The following is a 25,654-nucleotide window of genomic DNA, read 5'->3' on the forward strand; positions in this document are numbered from 1 at the left end:
TGAGGAGACTGAAGGAGTAAGCTGAGGGGTAGAGAAATAGATTTGGGTGTCGTCAGCGTAGAGGTGGTATTGGATGCCATGGGAGGCTATCAGCTGTCCCAGGGAGGAGGTGAATATTGAAAATAGGAGAGGTCCAAGAACAGAACCTTGGGGGACCCCAACAGCGAAAGGAAGAAGAAAGGAGGAAGTAGAATTGTAAGTAACGCAAAAGCTGTGGTTGGATAAGTAGGAAGAGAACCAGCAAAGAGTACAGTCACGGAGACCAAAGGTGTGGAGTTTTTTGAAGAGGTGGTCAACCATATCAAAGGCAGCAGAGAGGCCCAGGAGTAGGAGTACTCAATAGTGTCCATTGGTTTTGGCTGTTAGTAGATCATTTGTTAGTTTTAAGAGAGCAGTTTCTGTGGAGTTTTGAGGACTGAAGGGGATCAAGAAGGCTATTATCAGCAAGGTGGTCGCTCAGTCGGTTGTAGACCAGACAATAAAGGAGTTTGGATAAAAAGGGAAGCAAGAAGATGGGGCGTAGATTGCTAAGATTGGATGGGTCCAGTGAGGGCTTCTTAAGTATGGGGCTGACAAGTGCATGTTTTAGAGAGTTTGGAGAAGATGCCAGAAGAGAGGGAGGGATTTAAGATGTAGGTTAGTGAGTGTAGAATAGAGCCAGAGGATGTGAGGGAACGGGATACAGAAGGCAGGTGGTAAGATGGAAGTTAGCAAGTAGTTTAGCAACCGCGTCTATAGTGGTGGGGTTGAAAGAGGCAAGTAATGATTGTACCTTGCTAACCTCTTTATGGCATTGTTGTTAAAATAGTTCTGAATATATAATATTACTTTTATTATTAAGGATATGTATAACAAATTCTTGGTCTTATCTGCAAGACAAGTAGCTCAGAAGTTATGAGACCCTGGTTAGCCAAGCTGCAATAGCATCAAAGACATGCTAAAGTGGCATCGCGAGAAAAGTTAATATAAAGCCTTAAGTGCTATCCATTGACTAACTACACTTTATTTGTTTTTCTATTGGAGTTTGAACAGACTGTGCAAAATATGTAATCCATTGGGCAGGAGGGTCAAAATATTGGAGAAGTAGGCAAGAAAATAAGCAAATTAAAAAAAAAAGAGGGAAAAGATCCTTCCACAGGTGTGGTAAGCAAAACATAAAAAACAAATGTGGGAGGGGAGAGAAGGAAGAAGTATAAAGGCATATAATGTTATAAACATTTTCAGCTTAAACATGCTTTAGTGTGTTGATGGCAATCAGATGAGACACAAGCCAGGCAGGAAAAGCAAGATAATATTAAAGCAGAAAAAAATGCTATACTAAACAAAAAACTGGGCCCCTGAAAGAGCACGCGTATTAGCACATTATGGCAGATTTACCTACCAAAGCTCTCCCCTCCGGTGCTTCAATGCAAAAAACTTTGATGTTTGAAGTTGAATAAAGTTCCCAATTATCAGCCTCCAATTCAGGCAAAGATCGGGTGCCCATTATGCAGATCTAATTAACCCACTTAAACTGGCTACTAACTGCCTTTTTGCAGGGCACTTTACCACAGGCTCAGTCCATTGATCCAAGTCTGCCAGATGACTGTTTTGGATTTGTTTGCTACATGCTGTACATCAACAGGAGCACTTCTGCTCCAACCTCATAGGCATACATTTATGCCACAGTTACACTGCAGAGGTCAGATTTTCAAATTGCCATCTTATGCCTATAGCTAGCCCAGTGCAATTCACACTGATGCATTTTTGACATACAGATGTCTTTTTGTTATAGCTGGCATAACTCATGAAGTGTCAGATAAAGTCAGCTTTTCCCTTACACATTCCCTTACTCGTTGCTGAAATCAAAGTAAGGATAAAAGGAAGGGTTAAGAGTAAAGCCCTGTGCACACGGGCCGAATGTCAGGAGTAGTGGTGGTTGGTGCTCAATATTTTGCGGGGGGCGGCAAACCAACCACACCCCCCCTGTGTGGAAGACAGATGGGAAGGCGACGATCCTCCACTGACAAAGGCAGAGAGCGCTGACCAGAGTGTTCTGGTGGGGAGGCCATCCCCCTGTCAAAACACAACAGCTCAGCGGGGGGGATTGCCGAACTAACCTTGTGAAAAAACAGTAATGCCCCGTACACACCATAGGATTTTCCGACGGAAAATGTTTGATAGGAGCTTGTTGTCGGAAATTCCGACCGTGTGTAGGCTCCATCGGACATTTTCCATCGGCATTTCTGTCACACAAAATTTGAGAGCTGGTTCTCAAATTTTCCGACAACAAAATCTGTTGTTGGAAATTCCGATCGTGTACACAATTCCGACGCACAAGTTCCACGCATGCTCGGAATCAAGCAGAAGAGCAGAACTGGCTATTGAACGTCATTTTTTTAGGCTCGTCCTACATGTCGTATGTCACCGCGTTCTTGATGTTCAGAATTTCCAATCAACTTTGTGTGACCGTGTGTATGCAAGACAAGTTTGAGCCAACATTCATCGGAAAAAAAACATGGATTTTGTTGTCGGAAAATCCTATCGTGTGTACAGGGCATTAGTGTGTACCAGGCTTAACACATAAAGCCAATAAAAAGCCTAACTGCATGGACAAAGAAGTCTAAAGCCTGGTACACACTAATGGCGCGTACACTGGATCGCACATTCCGACAACAAAATCCATGGTTTTTTTTCCGAAGGACGTTGGCTCAAACTTGTGTTGCATACACACGGTCATACAAATCTTGTCGTAAGTTCCGATTGCCAAGAACGCGGTGACGTACAACACGTACGACGAGCCGAGAAAAATGAAGTTCAATAGCCAGTGCGGCTCTTCTGCTTGATTCCGAGCATGCGTGGAACTTTGTGCGTCGGAATTGTGTACACGTGATCTGAATTTACGAAAATGTATTTTGTTGTCGGAAAATTTGAGATCCAGATCTCAAATTTTGTTTGTCGGAAATTCCGAGGGAAAATGTCCGATAGAGCCTACACACGGTCAGAATTTCCGACAACGGGCTCCCATCGAACATTTGTTGTTGTAAAATCCGATCGCGTGTACGTGCATAACAGTACAAACTGACAGCTTCGGTCAAAGCCGCTGTACTAACCATGTAAGGTTAGCTCAGCGATCTCCGCTGCTGAGCTGTTGTGTTCTGACAGGGGGGCAGCCCCACTACCGGAACACTCTGATCAGCGCTCTCTGCCATTGGCTGAGAGCGCTGATGGGTGTCAGTCAGCCGCTGGTTTTCCAGCATGCACGTCTGACAGAAGTCAGCCGAACGGCCGGCTTTTGTCAGAAAGATCGACATACACACAGGCCGAATGTCAGACTTTTTTTTAAATGGCCGTTGTCTTCTGACATTCGGCCCGTGTGTACGGGGCTTAACAGAAACTCAAAAGTGGAAGTCCTGAAAAAATTCTCACAGTCATGTAAAAGAAAGATACATTTAAACATATCAAAAAGAGATATAAAGTGTTCAGGTAAACAGACTAAAATCCCACCTTAAATACATCCTTCCTAATCTGCAGAAAAAAATATCCAATGCACTTCCTATTCCAAGAGTTTCCAGGAGATTGCATTGCACACTGGCACCCACCTAGTAAATACCACCTTTTTATTAATCTGCTTTCTATGATATGCTTTCGGGAGAATGCCTGAATCCAGTTTTCCCATGGGGTATTCTGAAACAGTCAATAAAAAGAAAAGGGGTTCTAATACTCTAAAAGTCAGATTTATCATGTACAGGATATTAGAGAAAGATAATATAAAGGTGAATTTCAGGTAACGATACCAGCAGTTCTTTTCAAGCAGTAAACCAGCTTTAAAACAAGCCATTTCTGACCTTTTTTTAGGGGACTGTTCTGTGAATTACATACTTGTCAAAGATCCTCAAAGATCAAAACAAAGGCTCTAAAGCTCAGATTTTAGTTGGTTTTCTAACAGTTCCCAGGCGCCTGCTGTGTATTTGCATAAGACATCTGGCGGACTGCCAAGATTCTGTTGCTATATAAAGTAATAAAAGAACTAAGGTTTTAGTGCCTCTGTTGTGAAGTTTGAAGATGAATTTCTCCACGATGCCTATAGCTTCAGATGTTAATATGGTCTTGTTTTACTTTACTAACGTCTTGGTTCACTTTAGGATCATTTAATGACTATATAGCTAGGCTAAAGGGTAGTAACCTAAAGTCATTGTGGCTCAAGACAAACATATTTATCATCTATATTAAGGGATCACACGCAAATTAATATAAGGCTTATATAAGTGTTATACTTGATCTTACTGAGGGCCACCAAGAATAAGAATTTCTCTGTTGTAGGTATGCACAGCTGTGGCAAGCTGCCTGCACAAATCAATGACAGCCTTAAATGTGTCATGGTCTTTCGCATGTAACTGCACATCTGAGTGGTTAATTGCAGTTAGGGGCAGATGAGCGGCCCTTGGCTACATACGGCAAAAACCATCCGTGTGAATGAGCTCTTAATGTGACTACCACCTTTACTACATTTAGTCAGGACACTATGGTGCAGAGTTTCATGAAGGTGCACACTGTATAAGTATACAGACAATCTCATGCAAGAATTACATTTCTTTACTAGTTGACCTACTATTTCAATGTAATCCACTCAATTGAATTTAATAAAGATTCCAAGGCAAATTTTTTACAGACAGATGATTTATACTTGTTTTATTAATATTAATGAAAAGTTATTCTTCTTTTGAAAAATAATCTCCCTTTTCCCTCCAAACAGTGAGCATGGCCACTAACAGACTTATAGGTGCAGTGGCAGGGACCATTCTGGCTCTGGGGGTGATATTTGGAGGCACAGGGTGGGGAATAGAGTAAGCATTTTTCCAAGTTTTATGTCTGGTGATTAGTGTGTGAGGTGAAAGTATACTGTGTGTCTGAGCCTTATGTGTACTTGTCCCATTGGCTTTTTTGTCACGTGGTGATGAACGTAATAGTCATGTGATTTGACCGTGTCCTTGTTATGTGATTTGCTCATGCAGTGTTGACCCTCTCCTGTCTGGGAAAATGTGGGGCATAGTATGAATTTCTCTCTTCCTCGAACCCACACAGAACTAGATGTGTCAATTTTTGTTGTCCTAAATTGTCTGTGGTCAAAAATAGTCTTTTTTACCTTGATAAAATGCAGCCTTTGATAAAGGGGGCAGTCCTTTTTTTGGGCTCATTTTTAAAATAATTACAACAAATACAGGCTGGTTTACATTCTAGAATAAATTGGTTGTATTTATCTGGCACTTGAATATATCCATGTGCAATCAAGTGAATTAAGTTGTATCAAATTTGACAACTTTTATATTGACAATATTTATTCTAACTGTGCCTACAAGTTACAGTAATTCTACTGTGCGAAATCCTGAATATATAATTACTGATTGTACAAGCATATCAATTTATCAAAGTATTTCTACACTCAGGGGCCTGTCTGCCATTTATGTTATGTGGTGAATTGTTTTTGTAAGTACTTGTTTGGTAAAACATTTTACAGCTTCTGTCTATGCAGTGAACTTTGAAAATATCCAGAACACACGCAAAAAAGTTGCAAAAGCATTTAAATAAAATCAGTATCCATTAGTGAACTGTTGACAGCCAAAATAGTCATATTAGTTTTTGCAGACGATAGGGGTGCCTGCTTCTCTTTAAAACATGAACTGCCAGGCCCCTTTTCTGGCTTTATTTCTTTCTGCACATATGGAATAATGAAAAAAAACTTAATGGTGCCTTCAAACTCCCAATATTTGGTAATAGTGCTTTTTTTTTTTTTTTTTTTTTTTTTTAGAACTACAGCCAGAAATAAATTACCTGTTGGTCTGGATTACTAATACTTAGACCCCTATGCTACTGTGTGTTGTTTTTTTCTTCCTATATATACCTGAATATTTCAGCCAACACTTTTTTAAAATTTTGGATGAAGTTGGGAAAAGGTAGAACCTGTGTCGTGATTTAATTAGTTAAACAGTCTGGGTGCAAACCAGAGACCGTCATTCGTCAAAAGGTGTAGCCTACTCACATGCACAAACATGGAATCCACCAACACCAAAACACCACATGTTTAGTGAAAAATAAAGTACAACCTAAGTCAGAGTCCTACTCCCACCAGGAGGAACAAACCCTAATTTGGGTGCCATGGCAAAGGTGGATAAATAGTTCTTAGTCAGAATGCCTTTTATGGAATTGTAATTTAAGCTAACATATTTTGAGGCTTTAGTAGATTCCCTCTTTAGGACTATAAATAATTGTAAAAGTGTAAAACCAATATTAGGGCTTTCATTGCAGTCCTGCTTGAACCTCACTAACAGGGACACAGACAGCATACAAAAACCTGACGGAACTTCCCCACTCTACCAAAAATGGTTTGAATTGCTTTCTGTGTTGTCAGTTGTGTTGTCCCATCAGTCTCCAAGCACCAGGATATGAACTGATGGCAAATTTCCCCATCAGGAGCCCCATCAGTTAAAAAGAAAGCACAAGAAAGGTTCTACTCTTCACCCACTCTGTCCAAAATTAATTGAAGTTCAAGTTTTAGTTTTAGTTCCACTTAAAATACCTTCTCTTTCTCATCACAATGAGGTTATTGAAATACTGTTTCAGACAGTAGAAATGCCTTACTATTATATTACAGCTATACATAAACTTTTAGTCTTTTTTCCTCTACCCCTTTTCTTTTTTTGCAGATGATTTCTATAATGACAAGCATATTTTAATCTAATATTACAGACGATGTAACTACAACACCTGTTCAAAGTCTGAAATTTTTGGTTGGTAGGGTACCCATCTTGGTTTATACATGGCTAATATCCATGGTGACATGGCTTAAAAAACTGCCACCCTTTTTGCAGCAATGTAATTAGAAATGGAAATCTTAATTACAACTATTGCTGCCAAATTTTTGAATGAATGAATGAAGCAGCACTCTGTTTCGGCTAAACTGATCTCTCGTTTAAGGAGACGAGATTGTGTTGTTATATTCTGTTAAAAAAAATTGTCTTGGCATAATTTGCTGTATTTTGTATTTGTGTAACTTATGTTTTGCAGTTATTGTTGAAGGCAAATTTTCTTGTTTAATGTAATTTTACAGGTACTGTGTAATAAATCATTGTGTAGTTTGAGTTTTGTAATGTGTTGTAGATGTAGTGAAAACTTTTTGTCATTGTGCAATAACAATACTAGTCTTCAGCCTGGGGAATTTAATTTGGGGTTATTTATTTAGATAACATGGTTAACAATAAATGTCATAATAAAACTATCCCAGATTAGGATACTAATGAGTAGGGATGAGCCGAACACCCCCCGGTTCGGTTCACAGCAGAACATGCGAACAGGCCAAAAATTTGTTCGAACACGCGAACACCGTAAAAGACTATGGGACACGAACATGAATAATCAAAAGTGCTCATTTTAAAGGCTTATATGCAAGTTATTGTCATAAAAAGTGTTTGGGGACCTGGGTCCTGCCCGAGGGGACATGTATCAATGAAAAAAAAACGGACGTTTTTTCGGGAGCAGTGATTTTAATAATGCTTAAAGTGAAACTTTAAATGTGAAATATTCCTTTAAATTTGCCTGTAAAGTGGCGCATGTTTCCCATGTTTACAACAGTCCCTGCACAAAATTACATTTCTAAAGGAAAAAAAGTAATTTAAAAGTACCCGCGGCTATAATGAATTGTCTGTCCCGGCAATACACATAAAAGTCATTAAAAATAATGGCATGGGATTCCCCCACAGTATATTACCAGGCCCTTTGGGTCTGGTATGAATATTAAGGAGAACCCCGAACCAAAATTTAAAAAAAATTGTGTGGGGGTCCCCCCAAACCTGAAGGGCCAGGTATGGATATTAAGGGGAACCCCAAGCCAAAATTTTAAAAATATGGCATGGAGTCCCATCAAAAATCCATACCAGACCCTTATCTTAGCACGCAACCTGGCAGGCCGCAGGAAAAGAGGGGGGCGAGAGAGCACCCCCCCTCCTGAACTGTACCAGGCCACATTCCCTCAACATGGGGAGGGTGCTTTGGGGTAGCCCCCCAAAGCACCTTGTCCCCATGTTGATGGGAACAAGGGCCTCATCCCCACAACCCTTGGCCGGTGGTTGTGGGGGTCTGTGGGCGGGGGGCTTATCGAAATCTGGAAGCCCCCTTTAACAAGGGGACCCCCAGATCCCGGCCTCCCCCCCTGTGTGAAATGGTAACGGGGTACAAATGTACCTCTACCATTTCACAAAAAAAGTGTGAAAATGGGAAAAATGACATGACACGACTTGGGACAAGTCCTTTATTAAAAAATAAAAATGTCCCACAAAGTCGTCTTCTTCTTCTCTTGCTCCGCCGATGGACCGAAAAAGAAAAAAAAAACCTGCACGGGGCGGGGGCCACCCGGTGATGTAACCGGGTGACCCCGCCCCCTCTGATGCTACGGGGAAGCCATAGGGGTGTCCCCGTGCGTCAGAGGGGGCAGGGTCACCCGGGGACTTTACCTTGTGGCTACTTACAGGCATACTATAGGCTTACAGGCATACCCCAGGTATGAAATTTAAAGTAATATTTAACTTTTATTGTTTCACTTTAAGCATTATTAAAATCACTGCTCCCAAAAAAATGGCCGTTTTTAAAACTTTTTTTTCCATTGATACATGTCCCCTGGGGCAGGACCCAGGTCCCCAAACACTTTTTATGACAATACCATGCATATAAGCCTTTAAAATTAGCACTTTTGATTTCTCCCATAGACTTTTAAAGGGTGTTCCACGGCTTTCGAATTTGTCGCACCAAACACCCCAAACTGTTCGCTGTTCGGCAAACAGGCGAACACCCGATGTTCGAGTCGAGCTCATGTTCAACTCGAACATCAGGCTCATTCCTACTAATGAGTTTAGGTCCACTTAAAGTAGTCTTTTACTTGTATGATATTTCTTGAGGTACAGTCCCTTAACAGCTGCTTTCATATGGTGAGACGTCTGCATCTATATTTTGGCTTGCAACTAAAAAAATATTAGTTACTGGATTGACGTTGTATTATAAACATGATATAAATTCAACACGTATTTACAGTCTTTGCTACGGAACTACCAGGACAAGTAACAATTGGTTATTGTGGTTTTCAAATAATAAACTGTTTTTATTAACTGTTGTTTAAATAGGTAAGGTAAGTTGTAATAGGTCTACAGGTAAGTTGTAAAAGACTTTCCTTTACAGTAGATGGTAAAATATGCCTCACTTTAAACACTATCCACTCACTGTTTGCCTATATATTTCCTTTTCATAAAAAAAATATCTCTGCAGCACTAATTTTTGTTATACCATTTGATATAAAAGGGACAGAAATAAGATACTGTGCTTTAGTTTCTAGTGAAAGAAATTTCTAAAAAAACACGGAACGTAACCAGATGGGTTATGGATACTGTAAACTGTTCCTTATTATTGATATTATATAATGTAGATAAGTAGATGGATAGATAATGGGGCCAGAGATATGGACTGGAAATTACTTTTTATATTTAGTAAGGGAGTGGGTTGCTCTTTGGTGCTGGCCATGCCTCTACAACAATCAAGAAACAAAACTGTCTACAATGCACATATTCACACTTGCACTTGAACTTATGTTATAGTATAGGCATTCTCACTTTTAAAAGTGTCTACCACTGTTGTATTTGACCAAAATCTACCAAGCTAATCCAGTATTCAACAAATGAAATCTTCCAAACATGCAATAAAGAGCAGTGAGTAGCGAAACTAAAAATTTAAATGCATTAGTGGAAGCCCAGTCTAAAACTAAAATCTCTAAATATACTTGCTGCCACAATCTAACACTAACCTATCTAGCCCTGTAATGCAAAATACCTTTTTTGAAGCCGGTCCAAACCAATCCCATGACGTCACTTTCCAGGCATTTCACAGCAGTTGTGGGCTGTGTCCTGCACAGAGCTTCTGAGGCTGGAGACCGGACTGGATGGGCTTCAGAAAAGGTATGTATAGTGAGTTTTGCTTTACAGGGTTAGATAGGTTAGTCTTAAATTGTGCCTGCAAGTAGATTTAGAGATTTTAGTTTTAGGCTGGACTTCCACTTTAACCACATGCCGACCAGCCGCCGCAGTTATACTGCGGCAGAATGGCACAGCTGAGCGAAGCGACGTTATGTAACGTTGCTTTGCCCTATGGCCACTAGGGCGCACACGCCTGCTGCTCGCCGACACACGGAGAACCAGGATCTGTGTGTGTAGACACACTTTCCGGTTCTCTGAGGGAGAAAGAGTCAGATTGTCTGTTCATACAGAGTATGAACAGCGATCTGTCATCTGCCCTACACAGTCCCCTCCCCCTTCAGTTAGAATCACCTCCCAGAGAACACAATTAATCCCTTGATCGTCCCCTAGTGTTAACCCCTTCCCTGCCAGTGACATTTTTACAGTAATCAATGCATTTTTATAGCACTGATCGCTGTATAAATGCCAATGGTCCCAAAAATGTGTCAAAATTGTCCAATGTGTCCACCATAATGTCACAGTCCCGATAAAAATCGCAGATCGCCGCCATTACTAGTTAAAAAAAAAATTAATAATAAAAATGCCATAAAACTATCCCCTATTTTGTAGACGCTATAACTGTTGCGCAAACCAATCAATATACGCTTATTGTGATTTTTTTTTACCAAAAAATATGTAGAAGAATACATATCAGCCTAAACTGAGGAAAAAATTGTTTTTTTATATATTTTTGGGGGATATTTATTAAAGCAAAAAGTAAAAAATATTGCTTTTTTCAAAATTGTCGCTCATTTTTTTGTTTATAGCACAAAAAATAAAAACCGCATAGGTGATCAAATACCACCAAAAGAAAGCTCTATTTGTGGGAAAAAAAGGACATCAATTTTGTTTGGGTGCAACATCGCACGACCGCACAATTGTCAGTTAAAATGACGCAGTGCCGAATCGCAAAAAGTGCTTGGTCAGGAAGGGGGTAAAATCTTCCGGGGCTGAAGCGGTTTAAGCTTGTTCCCATAATCAAGTAAATAGATGCTCCATCTTTTTATATGTTTAATTACACAGCCATTTCGTTTATTGATCATCAAAAATTAGACAAAAGCCTACAGTTCTGTGTTCTGTATCCATTTTACATTAAGGCTTGTTCACACCAAAGCTGTTGGACCTAACGCATAGAGAAGACAATTTGCCTTATGTCCTAATGTTTCAGTTCACACAGTTTTGGTGTTTTGGTGCTAAAAAAGTAGGACAGGTTGCAGTTTTACACAACAATGTGCTACATTATATACTAGCCCTACACAGTGGGCACACATTATTGAGCGTGGGTTCTTAATGATATCTTTCATATCATAATTTGTACATGATATTGCTCCACAGCATTAGACTACATGAAAGTATGCTATTGTATTAGCACAGTGTAAAGGGAGAAGAAATCCAGATGGAAATGAAGTAAAAACCCATTAAATTGTTTGCAAGCAGGATTCTGTGATGTTTATAAGATCTGATCACCCACACAAAATGGGGGTAAAAACTGAATACTCATAAGGTCGACAGTGGCAAGGGTAATGAGGAGTCTGATTGGAAAAACAAGTGGGGGTTGCCATTGCAGACCTTCCCAGGAATCTTGCTCCCTGTCTCTGGCTTAAATACTTTTTAGAGCCAACTCAATGCTTGCTTCTAGGTATTAACGCCAGGGATATAGCATTTCAAAATAGTCAGTCAGCACTGGCATACCTCTTTTTATCATCATGAGATATGTCTGCTTATAGAGTCATAGTGGTTGATTTACGAATAATAAATAACCAAGGAAATTTTGATTTTGAAAGGTAAATTTCCTTTAGCTTAGTGAATGTGGTGAAAAAGAGCTTTGCAAAGAATACCTACTTACAGAAAAAAACAGTATTTCTGATTGCATCTGATTGAATGATAGAAGTCAGATGAGCTTCACCTCATTCACTAAGCTAAGGAAAAATTTCCTTGCAAAGTGAACCTATTTGCCTTTAGTAAATCAACTCCATAGTGTTTCTGGACCATCTTCATAACTGCTGTAAAATGATATTGACGAATGTTACAATGATTTTTAGAAACAATGAAAGAGGTGTACGTGCAATTGAAAAGTGACTGTGTCATGGAAATACCAAGCGGAGGTGTAGGTTAATTATGACAAGGATCCTTCAGTTGCTTTAAGTGTTCTCTGCTCCTTAGAGATAATTGCTCAAATATGCTCCTTCTGGTCACCCTTTTTTTTCCTAAGCCTGCTTGCTGCCTTACACTGTTTGATGGCTGCTTGTAAATGAGTAATAGCTTGCTTTGATGTTTGGAATGTTCCAGTCACAATATAGTGTTTAGATGTTTAAACGATCTCTTTGAATTTATGAAGACCCCTTTTTCTTAACTTTCTGGAGGGTAAACAGGGATGAACTGAGTTCATATATTAGAAGATATTTAAATGTTGTCGTTCAAAATTTAACTTTTAAGTGGGTGGGCTAATTAGCCTTCACAGAAGGAAAGCAATTTCATACTTCTATCTAATTACTTTATCAACAATCAGTCTTCAGCCTTCTAGATTCCAAAACGGAACAGTGTTGTGCTTTCTTTAACTAAGACAAAAATACAAGGTTGCTATTACAGCAAACATGGAAATACTGCAAACAAATTTCCTGATTTTGAGCAACACAAACCATTATGAAAATAATGCTTCAAAATGTATATTAGATGAGAATAACAATGAGAAAATAATCAGGCTTATTCAATAAGACAGTGCAGATAACAGTTAAATGCACAAAGAGCAGTAATCTATATTAATCAGTCAGACTAATTTTAGGGTCATTTCGTCCATAATGGATAAAACCTAAATAATTGTATAATTTTAACTGCATTTTATATAGTGTGCATTGTTTTATTAAATAAGACCGAAAACCTTTATTTATTTTATGTCAGACTACAAAATTATTTGTTTGAGTTTCCCTTTTGTCTTTGGTTCTTATGTTTTTCTTCCCATAATCCTTTACCACAGGTCCTAGTGCTACCAACCTTATAATAGGGTCCATCGCTGGTGCCATCCTGGTAGCAGCTATTGTCCTTGGGGGGACTGGATGGGGCTTTAAGTAAGGAACAACGCATGTCTTCTCTTCAATGGCTATGCCATGACTCTACTGCTTACTGTTTTTCACATTTTGAGTTTCTGCTACATGATCCAGGTTGCACAAAAACAAGAAATTTGCTTCAAAAATGAAGAACGTGAAACAGTAGCTGACACTTGGGTGACAAGATAGATCTAACATGAACATAAAAGTCCTGTTATAAATATACACAAAAAATAATATATGAAAAATATATGTAAATCATGGATTTACCCTTGTTTAGTGTTAACACACAGAAATGCGAAATGTGTGTTATTCTCAAAATTAAACATTCAAAATACAATGTAGAGTTTTTTTATATGATGTAAATGGCACATTATTTGTTGTAAAGCACAGATATCTAATTTCTTTTACTAGGACAGTATATATATAGTCTATAATATCATTGCTGGTCATTACATATTGTGACATACAGGAAAAGGAAGTAGACTTAACAGATTTCTGACCTAATGATAATGTAGGTCAAAGTTTAGTTAGCCCTTGTCTCTGAACAGTAAATGTCCTGCGAGATAATGGATTATGTAAAGTAAAGAATTTATGAGAACATGTTATCTAATTTACATCAGAATGCAAACACATTAATAAAAATGCACCTAACTGATGGAAAGATACATAAAGATATTGATTGTCACCACAGGGATACTTGTGGTGACAACTTATTATATATTAAAAAATATTGATAACTGGTCCCAGGTTGTCATGTTTATTACAGTTTAAGCTAAGGGACTCTACAATGGATTAAATGCACTTTTCATTTGAGTCTAATGTGTTTCACTATATAAAATTATAGGTAGGAAGAACTTGCCTCCTACCAATCTTGGTATTCAATGGAAGAGTTTTTTTTTTAAATTGTTAAAAAGCTCTTATTTCATTGAGTCCAGCTTTTGCTTTCTCAAAACTAAGATGCTTCAAACTGAGGCTTAGTTCCAAAACTCTTATAATAAACTTAACTATAATTTTAGCCTAGTAGGATCTGACTTGTGGATGAAAGCTGATGTTCAATATAATTTGTAGCATAATGTACTTGAACTATATACGTAACTTGGCTTGGTACTTAAATTAGCAACGTGTTTTTATCCAGTTTATTCAATTTCAGTAGTAAGTTTGGAATCTATGTAATGACATTTTAAATGTAAGTTGATGTTCAGTATTCTATTTTAAAGTCAGCAAAGTAAGATCTTATCTTTGCACCTAAAGTGTCATTTATTTGAGAAAACATTAAAATGATACTTTATTAGTTCAAGCTGATAATAAAAAATAGATAAGCTAATTGATGTATACATTGTAGCAGAACCTCAATAAATTGGCCTGGTCTAGCTCACAGCTTAAAGTGCATGTTAATTTTGAAGGGGCGGGAAACAATAAACTATTATTACATGTAGATTTTGGTGGATTGGCATCAGTATCGTGGACTTCTGTTTAAAACTGCTAGTGTGAAAAACTTGAACGAAAAAAATACCAATGTTTTGTACTGTTAATAGGATCAGTTCTGTGTGGGCATTAGTGAGTTATTTGTTACTGTCTGTTTAGATTCTGAACTTCTGTTGTATAATAATTTGGTGATAGGTGGCTAAATGACCACACGAGTAAAAACAAGTAAAAATCTTTAGTACATAATCAGTTAAATGATTTTATTTAACTGCTATGTAAAAAATGAAACAATGTAAAATGAACAGTAATTATAATAACTATAATTAGTACACTGCAGTATTGACTACAAAAAGAATCTAATTGCTAACCATTTACTTTTTTGGTTTCAAATCATTATTTGCAGTGTTCTTACTATTCTAGAATAAAAGAATATGAATGATTAAAGGAAAGCAGTAGATGCATTAATTATGTTTTAACACACAGCTGTAACTCTTCCTAGTTAAACTAAGACCAACTTACATTTTTTCTTGCTTTGAAATCTTTTAAGCCACTCCTTGGACTCAAATGTATAATAAGCTTAACAATATTAACATTTATGGCCCAATTTGTTCCAATTCATTTTTAACATGATGTATATGTTGCCTGGCAATCTTTATCTACTCAGTTTTATATCTGTAGACTGTGCAACATTTGATTGCATTGTTTACTAGTTGACATTTAAAAAAAATACTTATTTGCTGTAGCTGAAGTGAAACTGTTGGCAAAAGCCAAATATACAGTTGACCAGTTGACATACATACTTATATGGCCAGTGACTGTCACACATCTGCTACACTGCCTAGCCAGACAGGTGACACACCTTTCCACCTCCAGTCTGATCACTGAACAATACATCTGCAAACTCCCCTTCATTTACAAGGAGAGGGCTAACTCAGAAGCTGACCCCTTCATTTACAAGGAGAGGGCTGACTCAGAAGCTGACCCCTTCATTTACAAGGAGAGGGCTGACTCAGAAAGCAGTAAAGCAAGATGAAGTAGAGTGATATTATTGTCTCACGGAGGTGCACGCAGCTCCAGAATGGCTGGCCATTACAAATCCTATTTCAGGTGAAAATAAATATATATGGATTTTAACTGTATGCCAAGCTGTTTGCTTAGCATTCTGCATTAAAAGTTTTGATATGTGTAAATTATCTGCTGCCTGTGATTTGCCCATCTATGCTGCCTAATTAACTTCAAGACCTCTGTCTTTTATTGCTACGCCACAGGTCAGGACTGATAAGTGTCTGCATTTTGACAGTTTCAGTGCTGTACTACAACATTTACAGTACTGGCAAAGTGTCACTTCCACATCTCACTTTTTCACATTTTTAGTTGTGCAAAGACCACTGGCAATTTCTGCTCATATTTAGATTGCAAGCAATGAAGTAGTCAGCTATGTAATATTAAAAAGATAATACTAATACTGCCATTCTAAGGCATAACCTATTGATCACCTGCACTAAGTGCTAAGAGATATTTTCTGACTGTACAGGTTTATGTTATCTGCAATAACTAAGCCAGTCAACCCATGAGACAATCATTTGGCATAGTCAGACAGTCTGCTTTTGCATGCAGAATGCTGCTAGGAACACCCACAAATGGCATTGGCAGCAACATGATGATTATATGGGGATTGTCCCTGACAGCCATTCTGAGGAGGAGGTTTCTGGATGATGCTGACCATCATCCAGACTGGAAATTGCTCAGCTTCATAGAGCTGAATACAAAACTCAAAAGGAGATTGTGAGATGCATAATCTCCCCTGAAAAAAACAGAGCAACGGAAAGGATATTCTTTTACAGATGGGAAGCTCTAACATTAGCAAAAAAGTGAGGCTTCATCATCTGTGTATTTTAGTGAGGGTGCATTAAATCTATGCTTATGTTATTACTAAATTAAAGAGAAAGAAATCTCCTCTCAGAAAAATTGGGACTTTTTAGGCTCAAGGAATGTGCAAAGGTCAGGCATAATAGTAATAAATATATTGTATTTATTGGGATCAAAAACGTATTAGTATTACTAAATTAAAGGGAATCTGTCACCAATAAAGGAATATTTGGATATTTATAAATCCACATATTATTTAAAGTGACATATTTCTGTGCTGTGTGTTTATGTCTGGATTAATATTATATTGAACTGCATCTTATATTATTTGCAGTGTCTATGCACAAAGCAGATTTTATAACTCCTGACTTAGTTTACTTTATTTCAGTATTGAAATTTTAAATAAAAAGCAAAAAAATCACATATTTTCTGTTAGGAAGGTCCAAAGAGGTCTATAAAAGGTGTAAGGGGAGAGTAAGTTCACTTTGTGTAAACTTTAAAGCCTACCTCTTTCACTGATGACTGATGATCGTCACCTACTCCACAATGCCTTCCTGTCCCATTCTCCAGCTGGAGGGAAGCTAGCTAAGTTGCCAGGCAAGGGCCCGATCATCTCATGGTAGGGGGAAAATATTTAGCCTTGTCTAATATCTGGCCAAGCCAACTTAAACCTTACAGATGTAAGACTCTGATGGGCAAACAGGAAGATAGTACTTCCAGTAGGGGCCAACAAAGTATTTAAGCTGCTCCAGCCTCACCTCTTTGTGTTTTGCAGCATTCTTAATTCTCCTCTTTCATCTTCTTCACTGTTTGTCTGTCAGGGTTCGTTGAGTTCTAGGGCAGCCACTGCAATTCTGGTCTGTGAGACTAGGGATGAGGATTGAGTTTTCCTCTATAATGGGTTTGCTGTGAATCCCAGGATTTGCAAATCATGAACGTGTGGTTAATAACCTCACAAGTTTATCAACAGAATAGAAAAAGGACATACAGTTGTGCTCATAAGTTTACATACCCTGGCAGAATTTATGATTTCTTGACCATTTTTCAGAGAATATGAATGGTAACACAAAAACTTTTTGTGTTACCAACATGGTTAGTGTTTGGCTGAAGCCATTTATTATTAATCAACCGCGTTTACTCTTTTTAAATCATAATCACAACAGAAACTACCCAAATGACCCTGATCAAAAGTTTACATACCCCAGTTCCTAATATCGTGCATTGCCCCCTTTAACATCAATGACAGCTTGAAGTCTTTTGTGGTATTTGTGGATGAGGCTCTTTATCTTCTCAGATAGTAAAGCTGCCCATTCCTCTTAGCAAAAAGCCTCCAGTTCCTGTAAATTATTGAGCTGCCTTGCATGAACTGTACGTTTGAGATCTCCCCAGAGTGGCTCAATGATATTGAGGTCAGGAGACTGAGATGGCCACTCCAGAACCTTCACTTTATTCTGCTGTAGCCAATAACAGGTCAACTTGGCCTTGTGTTTGGATCATTGTCATGTTCGAATGTCCAATTACGTCCCATGCGCAGCTTCCTGGCTGATGCATGCAAATGTTCCTCCAGTATTTTTAGATAACATACTGCATTCATCTTGCAATCAATTTTGACCAAATTTCCTGTGCCTTTGTAGCTCACACATACCCAAAACATCAGCAATCCACCTCTGTACCTTTCATCAAAGGCCTTGTTGACTCCTCTTCAAATGAAACATTTATGGTTATGGGCAAAAAGCTGGTTGTGGCCAAAAAGCTCAATTTTGGTCTCATCACCCCAAATTACTTTATGCCAGAAGGTTTGAGGCTTGTTTCTGTGCTGTTTGGCATATTGTAAGCGGGATACTTTGTGGCATTTGCGTAGTAATGGCTTTTTTCTGGCGACTCAACCATGCAGCCCATCTTTCTTCAAGTGCCTCGTTATTGTGCATCTTGAAACAGCCACATCACATGTTTTCAGAGAGTCCTGTATTTCACCTGAAGTTATTTGTGGGGTTTTTTTTGCATCCCGAACAATTTTCCTGGCAGTTGTGACTGAAATTGTAGTTGGTCTACCTGACCGTGGTTTGGTTTCAATAGAACCCCTCATTTTCCACTTCTTGATTAGAGTTTGAACACTGCTGATTGGCATTCTCAATTTCTTGGATATCTTTTTATATCCCTTTCCTGTTTTATACAGTTCAACTACCTTTTCCCGCAGATCCTTTGACAAGTCTTTTGCTTTCTCCATGATTCAGAATCCAGAAATATCAGTGCAGCACTGGATGAAAGATGCAAGGGTCTGTCAGGAGTCCAGAAACTCCTTGAACTTTTATACACACACACTAATTACAAGCAAACATTCAAACCCCTTTGTGTCAACTTGTGTGCATGTTATCAGGCCAAAATCACCTGGATGTGTAAACTTTTGATCAGGGTCATTTGGGTAGTTTCTGTTTTCATTATGATTTAAAAAGAGTAAACAGTTGATTGATAATAAATGGCTTCAGCCAAACACCAACCATGAGTGAAAGAAAAGTTTTTGTGTTGTCATTCATATTCTCTGAAAGAAATCATAAATTCTGCCAGGGTATGTAAACTTATGAGCACAACTGTATAATGCAGTCCTTGCATCTGCTCAAATAAGTTACAAAAACAATCATTTGGAGTAAGGATAACCCAGTCCCATTTTAAAAAATATAACTTGCTTAATAGCCCTACAAATGGTCAGAATTGAATAGCAAGATTTGCCCACCTCCCCTGTAAGGTAAGCTAAGTTCCCCTCTAAGTTTGTAAACTTTGAGCAAGATTCAGCAGTTTGGGAGTTTGGGAACAACATCCAGGCAGATTCACTCACAACTATGCATCACTTCTGACATCACACAAGACCATCAACAGCTGCCCGACTGTCACAGATCTCCTGCTCCTCTGGACTGCATTGGCTGTTATCACATTGGCTACTTCTTGTGTGGGTGTTACCAGTGTTGGAGTACATGCTAAGTAATGCTACGGAAAAGGGGTGACAACCTCTTAGACAATACCTCCACCCACCCCCACCATTCACTACTGCAAGACATAGTGCTAAAGAGGCAGCCTATTTCACATTGCATTAACTTGCTGCCTACCTGGAACTGCATCTCCCAGCAGAGATGCTTTCTGCAGTAAAGTTGCCAAAAGTACTACTTTGTTCAAGTTTGTGGGGAGTTACTGCACAGTCATAGCAAGAATCAGAAGAGATGTCTGCACTGAGGATGCAAACACTGTGAGAGACCACCATGGTGAGCTAAGTATGGACTGGGGTAGGTTCTAGGTTATATTAGCTTAGTTGAGGATGGAGAGAGTTGGAGGTGGCTGGGGTGTTTTGTAATGAATGTCTAGTTGTACTAGTAATATTTTTAAAATAAAGGGATACTTCTTCTTTAAATGACATCTGTGCCCCTGTGAGTGCTACCTACTCGATATAATACTTACCATTAGCTACACCTCACAACTTTCTAAGATGGGAAAGAGGGACACCATTTAACAAAAAGATGTAGGTATAGGACCCTGCCATGCCCCCTTTAAAGGAAAGTATGGGTATTTATTTATTTTTTTGATTCATACTTACCTAGGTGGATGCAGCATTGGTCTGATGCTGCATTTGTCCCTGCCGCCTCTAACAATGAGTTCTTACAGCTCCCCGAGCAGAGAAATGGTCACTCTCAGTTACAGCTCTTTGCTCTGCCCCCTCCTCGCTCACTGGAGCACTGGGCTGTGGGGGGGACAGGAGCGGCCGGCTCAGACTCTCAGCAGCTTGCTGAGAGGCTGAGCCAGGTTTCGGTCAAGGGATCTGGGCTGATCCCAACTCCATGTTCGTGATGATGCCGAACCTGGACTGACTCTGTGACGTCAGCAGAGAGCGGACTTCAGCCTGATCTCTGCTGAAAATGGGTCACGGGAGTGCAAAACAAATTATACTCCTGTGATCTATAGGAGAAGTACAGCCAAACAAGCTTTGGCTGTACTTCTCCTTTAAATGAGAATTATACAAAAAAAAGAGATTGGTTAAATCCACAAGTTCTTTTTTTTTTTAGTACTGTTATTCCTTTATATTGGCCTTTGGAATTTACAAATGCAGCAATTTAGAAATGTGATTAAAGGTTTAGCACTGGGAAATAATTTTTGATAGATAACTAGTGCATTTTCTATACAACTATATAGATTAGACCAAAATTAGGGACAAATAAGGAGGAAAAAGGGACAGAGGGACTTTGTTTCAAATGAGGGACAGTCTCTCTAAATCAGGGACATTTGGGAGCTATGCGTTAGCTTCCTTCCAGTAATCTGGACTGCATGGCCCCACTCTGTGAAAATGTTTGCTTCTTACTGCACTACGTGCACCACAACCCCCTTTATTCTTATGGGAAAGTCAAACACCTAGGGTCTTCAGTCACTCAGAGTACTGCTTCCCTACATGCACAGTTGAAGTCGTAGTTTATAGAGAGCAGGCAATGTGGATCTGAGTGGGGCCACGCAGTGAAGATTTCTGGATTTGGGAAGAAGATAAGTACAACACCTAGTGGGAAGCACTCAGGAAGGTGAAGGCAACTATTTAAACAAAAGGTAAATATAAGTACAGTCGTTAAAAATATGGTGAACATTGATATAAGATGAGCATCATTTGATCCCATTTGTTTATTTAATTAACTGTATTTCAGTGGGTGGGTACACTGAAACTTCTGCAGACATCTCCAGGTCATAGGAAAAAAACAGAAAGACCAGGTAGTATTTTCCAGGACAGTCAATATTACTTTACAACAGGAAAAACTTAGGAGATCCTCCTGCTCTCAACCTTCCTTCTCCAGAAAAGTATATTTGTATTATAAATGTGCATCTTTGTGGAAATACCTTTTCTACCTACTTGTTCTAACTGATATGACTGATTTCTGATTGGGACTCTAAAACAAAGTTAATACTGCAGGTGCAGGAACAGATTCACAGGACTCAATCACTGTGTTTAAAATGTCAGTTCCGTGAAAATTTATTATTACATGTTATTTTATACATAGATAAGAAAGGGGTGGTGTGAGATGTTATTAAAAACTAACAAATAGAAATATGTTATTAAAAGCTAACAAATAGAAATATATTATTAAAAACTAGGGAAAAGAACAATTGCAAAAGTAAAACCTTGAGAAGGGAGGGGAAGTAGAGAGCGTTTAGTAGGAGATGTGTCTGTGTGTTAGGTAAAGGTTACAGAACACATTTCAACAGTGAGAACAAAATGGAGTTTCGTGTGCTTAAATGAACAGTACAGTGAATGTCCATGTCATTTCCCCCTTTTTGTTTATTTGACACCATTCTTCTCCACGTTACATTCAGCCGATTGCTGGTAACTCCTGTTACATTGGCGTAGAGAGACAGCGTCCTGTTCAGCTCTCTCCTAGCTTTCTCACAATAATGGGTTCATCAGGGCTGGTGGTACATTTGTTGGTACAGCGGGTAGTCACACAGAGGCATAGCCTGATGAGGAAATAATTAACAAATATGAGAAAAAGGAACATCACAATGTAAGTGCCTAGTTTCTGTAACCATGTTGCTATGACATATAAAAAATTACCAAAACCTCCTAAACCCTGAAAGGGGTTCCACCCATCTTTAGCAATATCTCTGGCCTTATTCTGTAGTTCTCTTATCTTAGCAAGATGCCCTTTAATAATGTCCTCATTATCAGAAATGTATATACAACAGTCAGTATGAAATACCTTACACATCCCACCTTGAGCTGCAGTGAGATAATTTAGCGTTAATCTGTGCTCTAATACTACTTTTTTAAGCTGATCCATTTCTTCATTTAATAAACCTATATCAGTGGTAGTATGGTTAATAATCTCATCTACAATTCTAGTGTAATTATTTAGTCTTTTCATTGCTTCAATTCCCCATCCTTTCCAGGAAGGGAACCATGACCATGCCATGTCACCTTCAGTGAACACCTCTCTTTTGAACACTAAAGGGTATTCTGGACTTTGATCTGGTCACACTGTATTTTTGCGAACAGCCAAAGCAGGTGCTAACTTCCCAATATAACATGTACCTGTAACATTAGTAGGAAGCCAGGCGTAAGCTTTATTTCCACATATATAATATAACCCTCTACGTATGGATGGTATGCCTGCTCCTAAAAAACTGGAAGCAATAACATGGAATCTCAGGTAACCGATATTTTCACATATTGGGAACTGTGAGCAATTTGTACTATAAAGATTTCTATTTAGTCCTGGATCTGGGATATAATAATATTGACCATAGTTTCCTCCATAAACTGTAATTTTTGCTTTGGTGCAATCTGAATTGCCCAACCATGTACATTTAGTGTTAAACGGACATGTAATGTTTAAACAAATCTGTGGAGTGTTTATCTGTTTTGAAACCATCAAAGTTACTGATCTGTGCTCATTAGCTGTGGAGACGATGTATGAGCCATTTATTCTGGTCCTGTTTAGATCAGTGAAATTGAGAGGCATTGCTATCATGGGTATTGTTCCTGTTTGGGGATGTAAGTAAGAACACACCCAGCGTTGCTATGGGTTGCATACAATTTTAACATTTGGATGAAAGGGTTATTTTTCCATGTCTCAGTTCTCACAAACAACAAAAAGAAAAGAAACATTATCATCATTTTTTCAAAGGATATCATCACTTCAGGATTTTCTTGCAGTGACTGGCGTGAATCCAGGTGGGCTTTCCTTCCAACTTGACAACAAAACCGGTTGTCAAAAGCACCAAATGTGGTCCGTCAAATTTTGGTTCTAGTGGCTTTCTGACATGTCACTTGACCACCACCCAGTCACCTGGTTGGACTCTGTGAATACCTGAAACAGACTCTGGGTCGGGGATAGATTTATAAACACCTTCATGTATTTTATTCAATGTTCTTTGCAAAATCTGAACATATTTTAACAGATTAGAGTGAGAAGCCTGCAACTGTTGGGGAAAATATAGCCCTGTTTTGGGTGGCCCTCCAATTAAAATCTCATAGGGGGTCAGCTCATGTGGTTGTTTAGGGGTAGTTCGTACAGAATATAGGGCTAATGGCAAAGCTTCCACCCATCCTTTTCCTGTATCTGCTTTAATTTTTGCACATCTGTTTTTCAAAATTCCATTAAGTCTCTCAACTTTACCACCACTTTGTGGATGATAAGGTGTATGGAAAGCTTGCTGTATGTGAAGGGCTTCCATTACATCTTTCATTACTTCCCCAGTAAAATGGGTTCCTCTGTCACTCTCAATAGTTTCAGGAACTCCATATCTACAAATTATTTCATTCAAAATTTTCTTTGCTGTTGTTTTTGCATTTGCTTTAGCTACTGGCCAGCTCTCGGGCCAACCTGAGAACATGTCAACACACACTAAAGTGAACTAATAGGTGCCTATTCTGGGCATCTGAATGTAGTCTATTTGAATTCTTTGAAAAGGGAAATCTGGCTTAGGAGAATGCTTTTGGGGAACATGGACAGGCCTCCCTGCATTGTACAAAGCACAAGTGAGACATGAAGCACAAAACCTGGCTGCAAATGCACTAAATCCAGGTGCTATCCAATAGCAGTCAGTAAGTGTCACCATCACACCATTAGCAAGATGACTGATGCCATGTGCCAGTTGTGCTAAAACTAGATACAAACTCCTGGGTAGACACCACCTGTTGTCAGCGCTCCACAGGCCCTGCTGATTTTGGGTAGCATTACATTTGATCCACTTATCCTTCTCTTCATCAGGGGCCTGGTTCTGCAACTGAATTAGAGTTTCTACATCCCACTGCTCTTGATGGGGGGAATCTGTCCCTGCTACCTGGGTGACCCCTACAGTGGGTGTGACTCCAAATGCCATAAGGGCAGCATCCTTTGCCGCTTGGTCCGCTAAAGCATTTCCTCTGGCTGTCATGTCATTTCCCCTTGCATGCCCTTTTACCTTCAAGATGGCAACTTCTGCTGGTTTCTGAAAAGCCTCAAATAGCCGCTCTATGAGTTTTGCATGTTTTACTGGCTTCCCTGCACTAGTCAGAAAGTTCCGTGCTTTCCAGATAGGCCCAAAATCGTGGGCTATTCCAAATGCATATCTGCTGTCAGTGTAAATGTTTCCCCTTTGATTCTCTAGGAGATTACATGCTTTGACTACAGCACATAACTCTGCTTCCTGTGCTGACATCTGGGGCGTCAATGCTTCCTGATGTAAAATGGTGTCTGTAGTGGTTACAGCAAAACCTGTGCGTGGCTGACCATCATCAGTGTAAAATCTGGAACCATCTATGAATAAGTGTGTGTCACTATCTGATAAAGGCTCATCTTTTGCTGGTGTGACAGGGCCCTTTCTACCTCCATAAGAGCCATGCAATCATGAGAAAAACTCTCAGGTTTACATCAGTACTATTTGTTGCATCTTCCTCATCAATTATAGGAAGAAGAGTAGCCGGATTTAAAGTAACACTGTGGTAGGAACTGTGTCTGAAACTAACACTTTAGTGACAATTTCTGTTTGCTGTCCTAGCCTGAGTTTAAGTGGCTTGGACTCAACCAAATCAGTAGAGGTCCCGGTTAGGCCAACACCAGAGATAACATTTGTAGATAATAATCCTGGAGGTAAGTCCTCTATATTAAAAACACTTCGGCTTGCACCAGTATCGATTAAACAGGTTAATTCTGTTTCTCCTCCAGGATAGGGGAGTTCTTGTAAAAATACTTTTACTCTGGCCTCAGGACCATTGTCTCCCCTATTTAACATGATTGATACTGGCATGCCATTTTCCTATGCCTGATCCACTGCTTTTGGCAGAGAACTGGGATCAGCATGAGGTGTCTCTAAGCTCTTTTCCAGTCTACGGATAGGAAGATGGCAGAATTTGGCTATGTGTCCTTCCCCATCACAATTGTAGCATATAATTGGTCCCCGCTTGCCATGATTTCTGAAATTGCCTTTGCCTCTTCCTCTTCCTCTCTGCTTCCCCATGTACATTACCTTGGGTTTGCTGTCTTTTTGGTTAATCCTGTTTTCTATGGATTAAGGATAGGCAGGACATCTGGAATAGACTAAAAGATACATGCCATTTAATTTGAGACTTACTGTCAACAGCATTACCTTCAAAAACTAATTGGGTTCTGACAGGATAAACTGCAACAGATTGCTCTGTGCCAGGGACAGAAGGGCTGGCATCTTCCATCCTTCTCTCTTCATCTTGCTGCCACAGTTTGGAAATTATGGTTTGTTCCGGAAGTTCAGACTCTATCTCTCTTTCTCTGGCCAAAGCCTTAAGTCCAGAGAGATCTAGTT

General features: G+C 39.1%; 1 protein-coding gene across 5 annotated transcripts in view; it reads left to right on the forward strand.

Annotated features, from left to right (window-relative positions):
• Positions 1-25,654, forward strand: part of ADAM23 (ADAM metallopeptidase domain 23) — a 339,892-nt gene that overhangs the window by 298,300 nt on the left and 15,938 nt on the right. For 2 of the 5 annotated variants that reach the window (XM_073633382.1, XM_073633385.1), the window contains exon 25: positions 4,736-4,826. In XM_073633382.1, the coding sequence (XP_073489483.1) occupies positions 4,736-4,826 (91 nt within the window). Of the gene's footprint in view, positions 1-4,735; positions 4,827-13,005; positions 13,097-25,654 lie in introns of those variants that run through there. The other 3 variants (XM_073633383.1, XM_073633381.1, XM_073633384.1) reach the window with 2 other exon arrangements.

The sequence above is a fragment of the Aquarana catesbeiana genome, linkage group LG06, assembly GCF_042186555.1.
Source record: "Aquarana catesbeiana isolate 2022-GZ linkage group LG06, ASM4218655v1, whole genome shotgun sequence".
NCBI classification, from domain to species: Eukaryota; Metazoa; Chordata; class Amphibia; order Anura; family Ranidae; genus Aquarana; species Aquarana catesbeiana.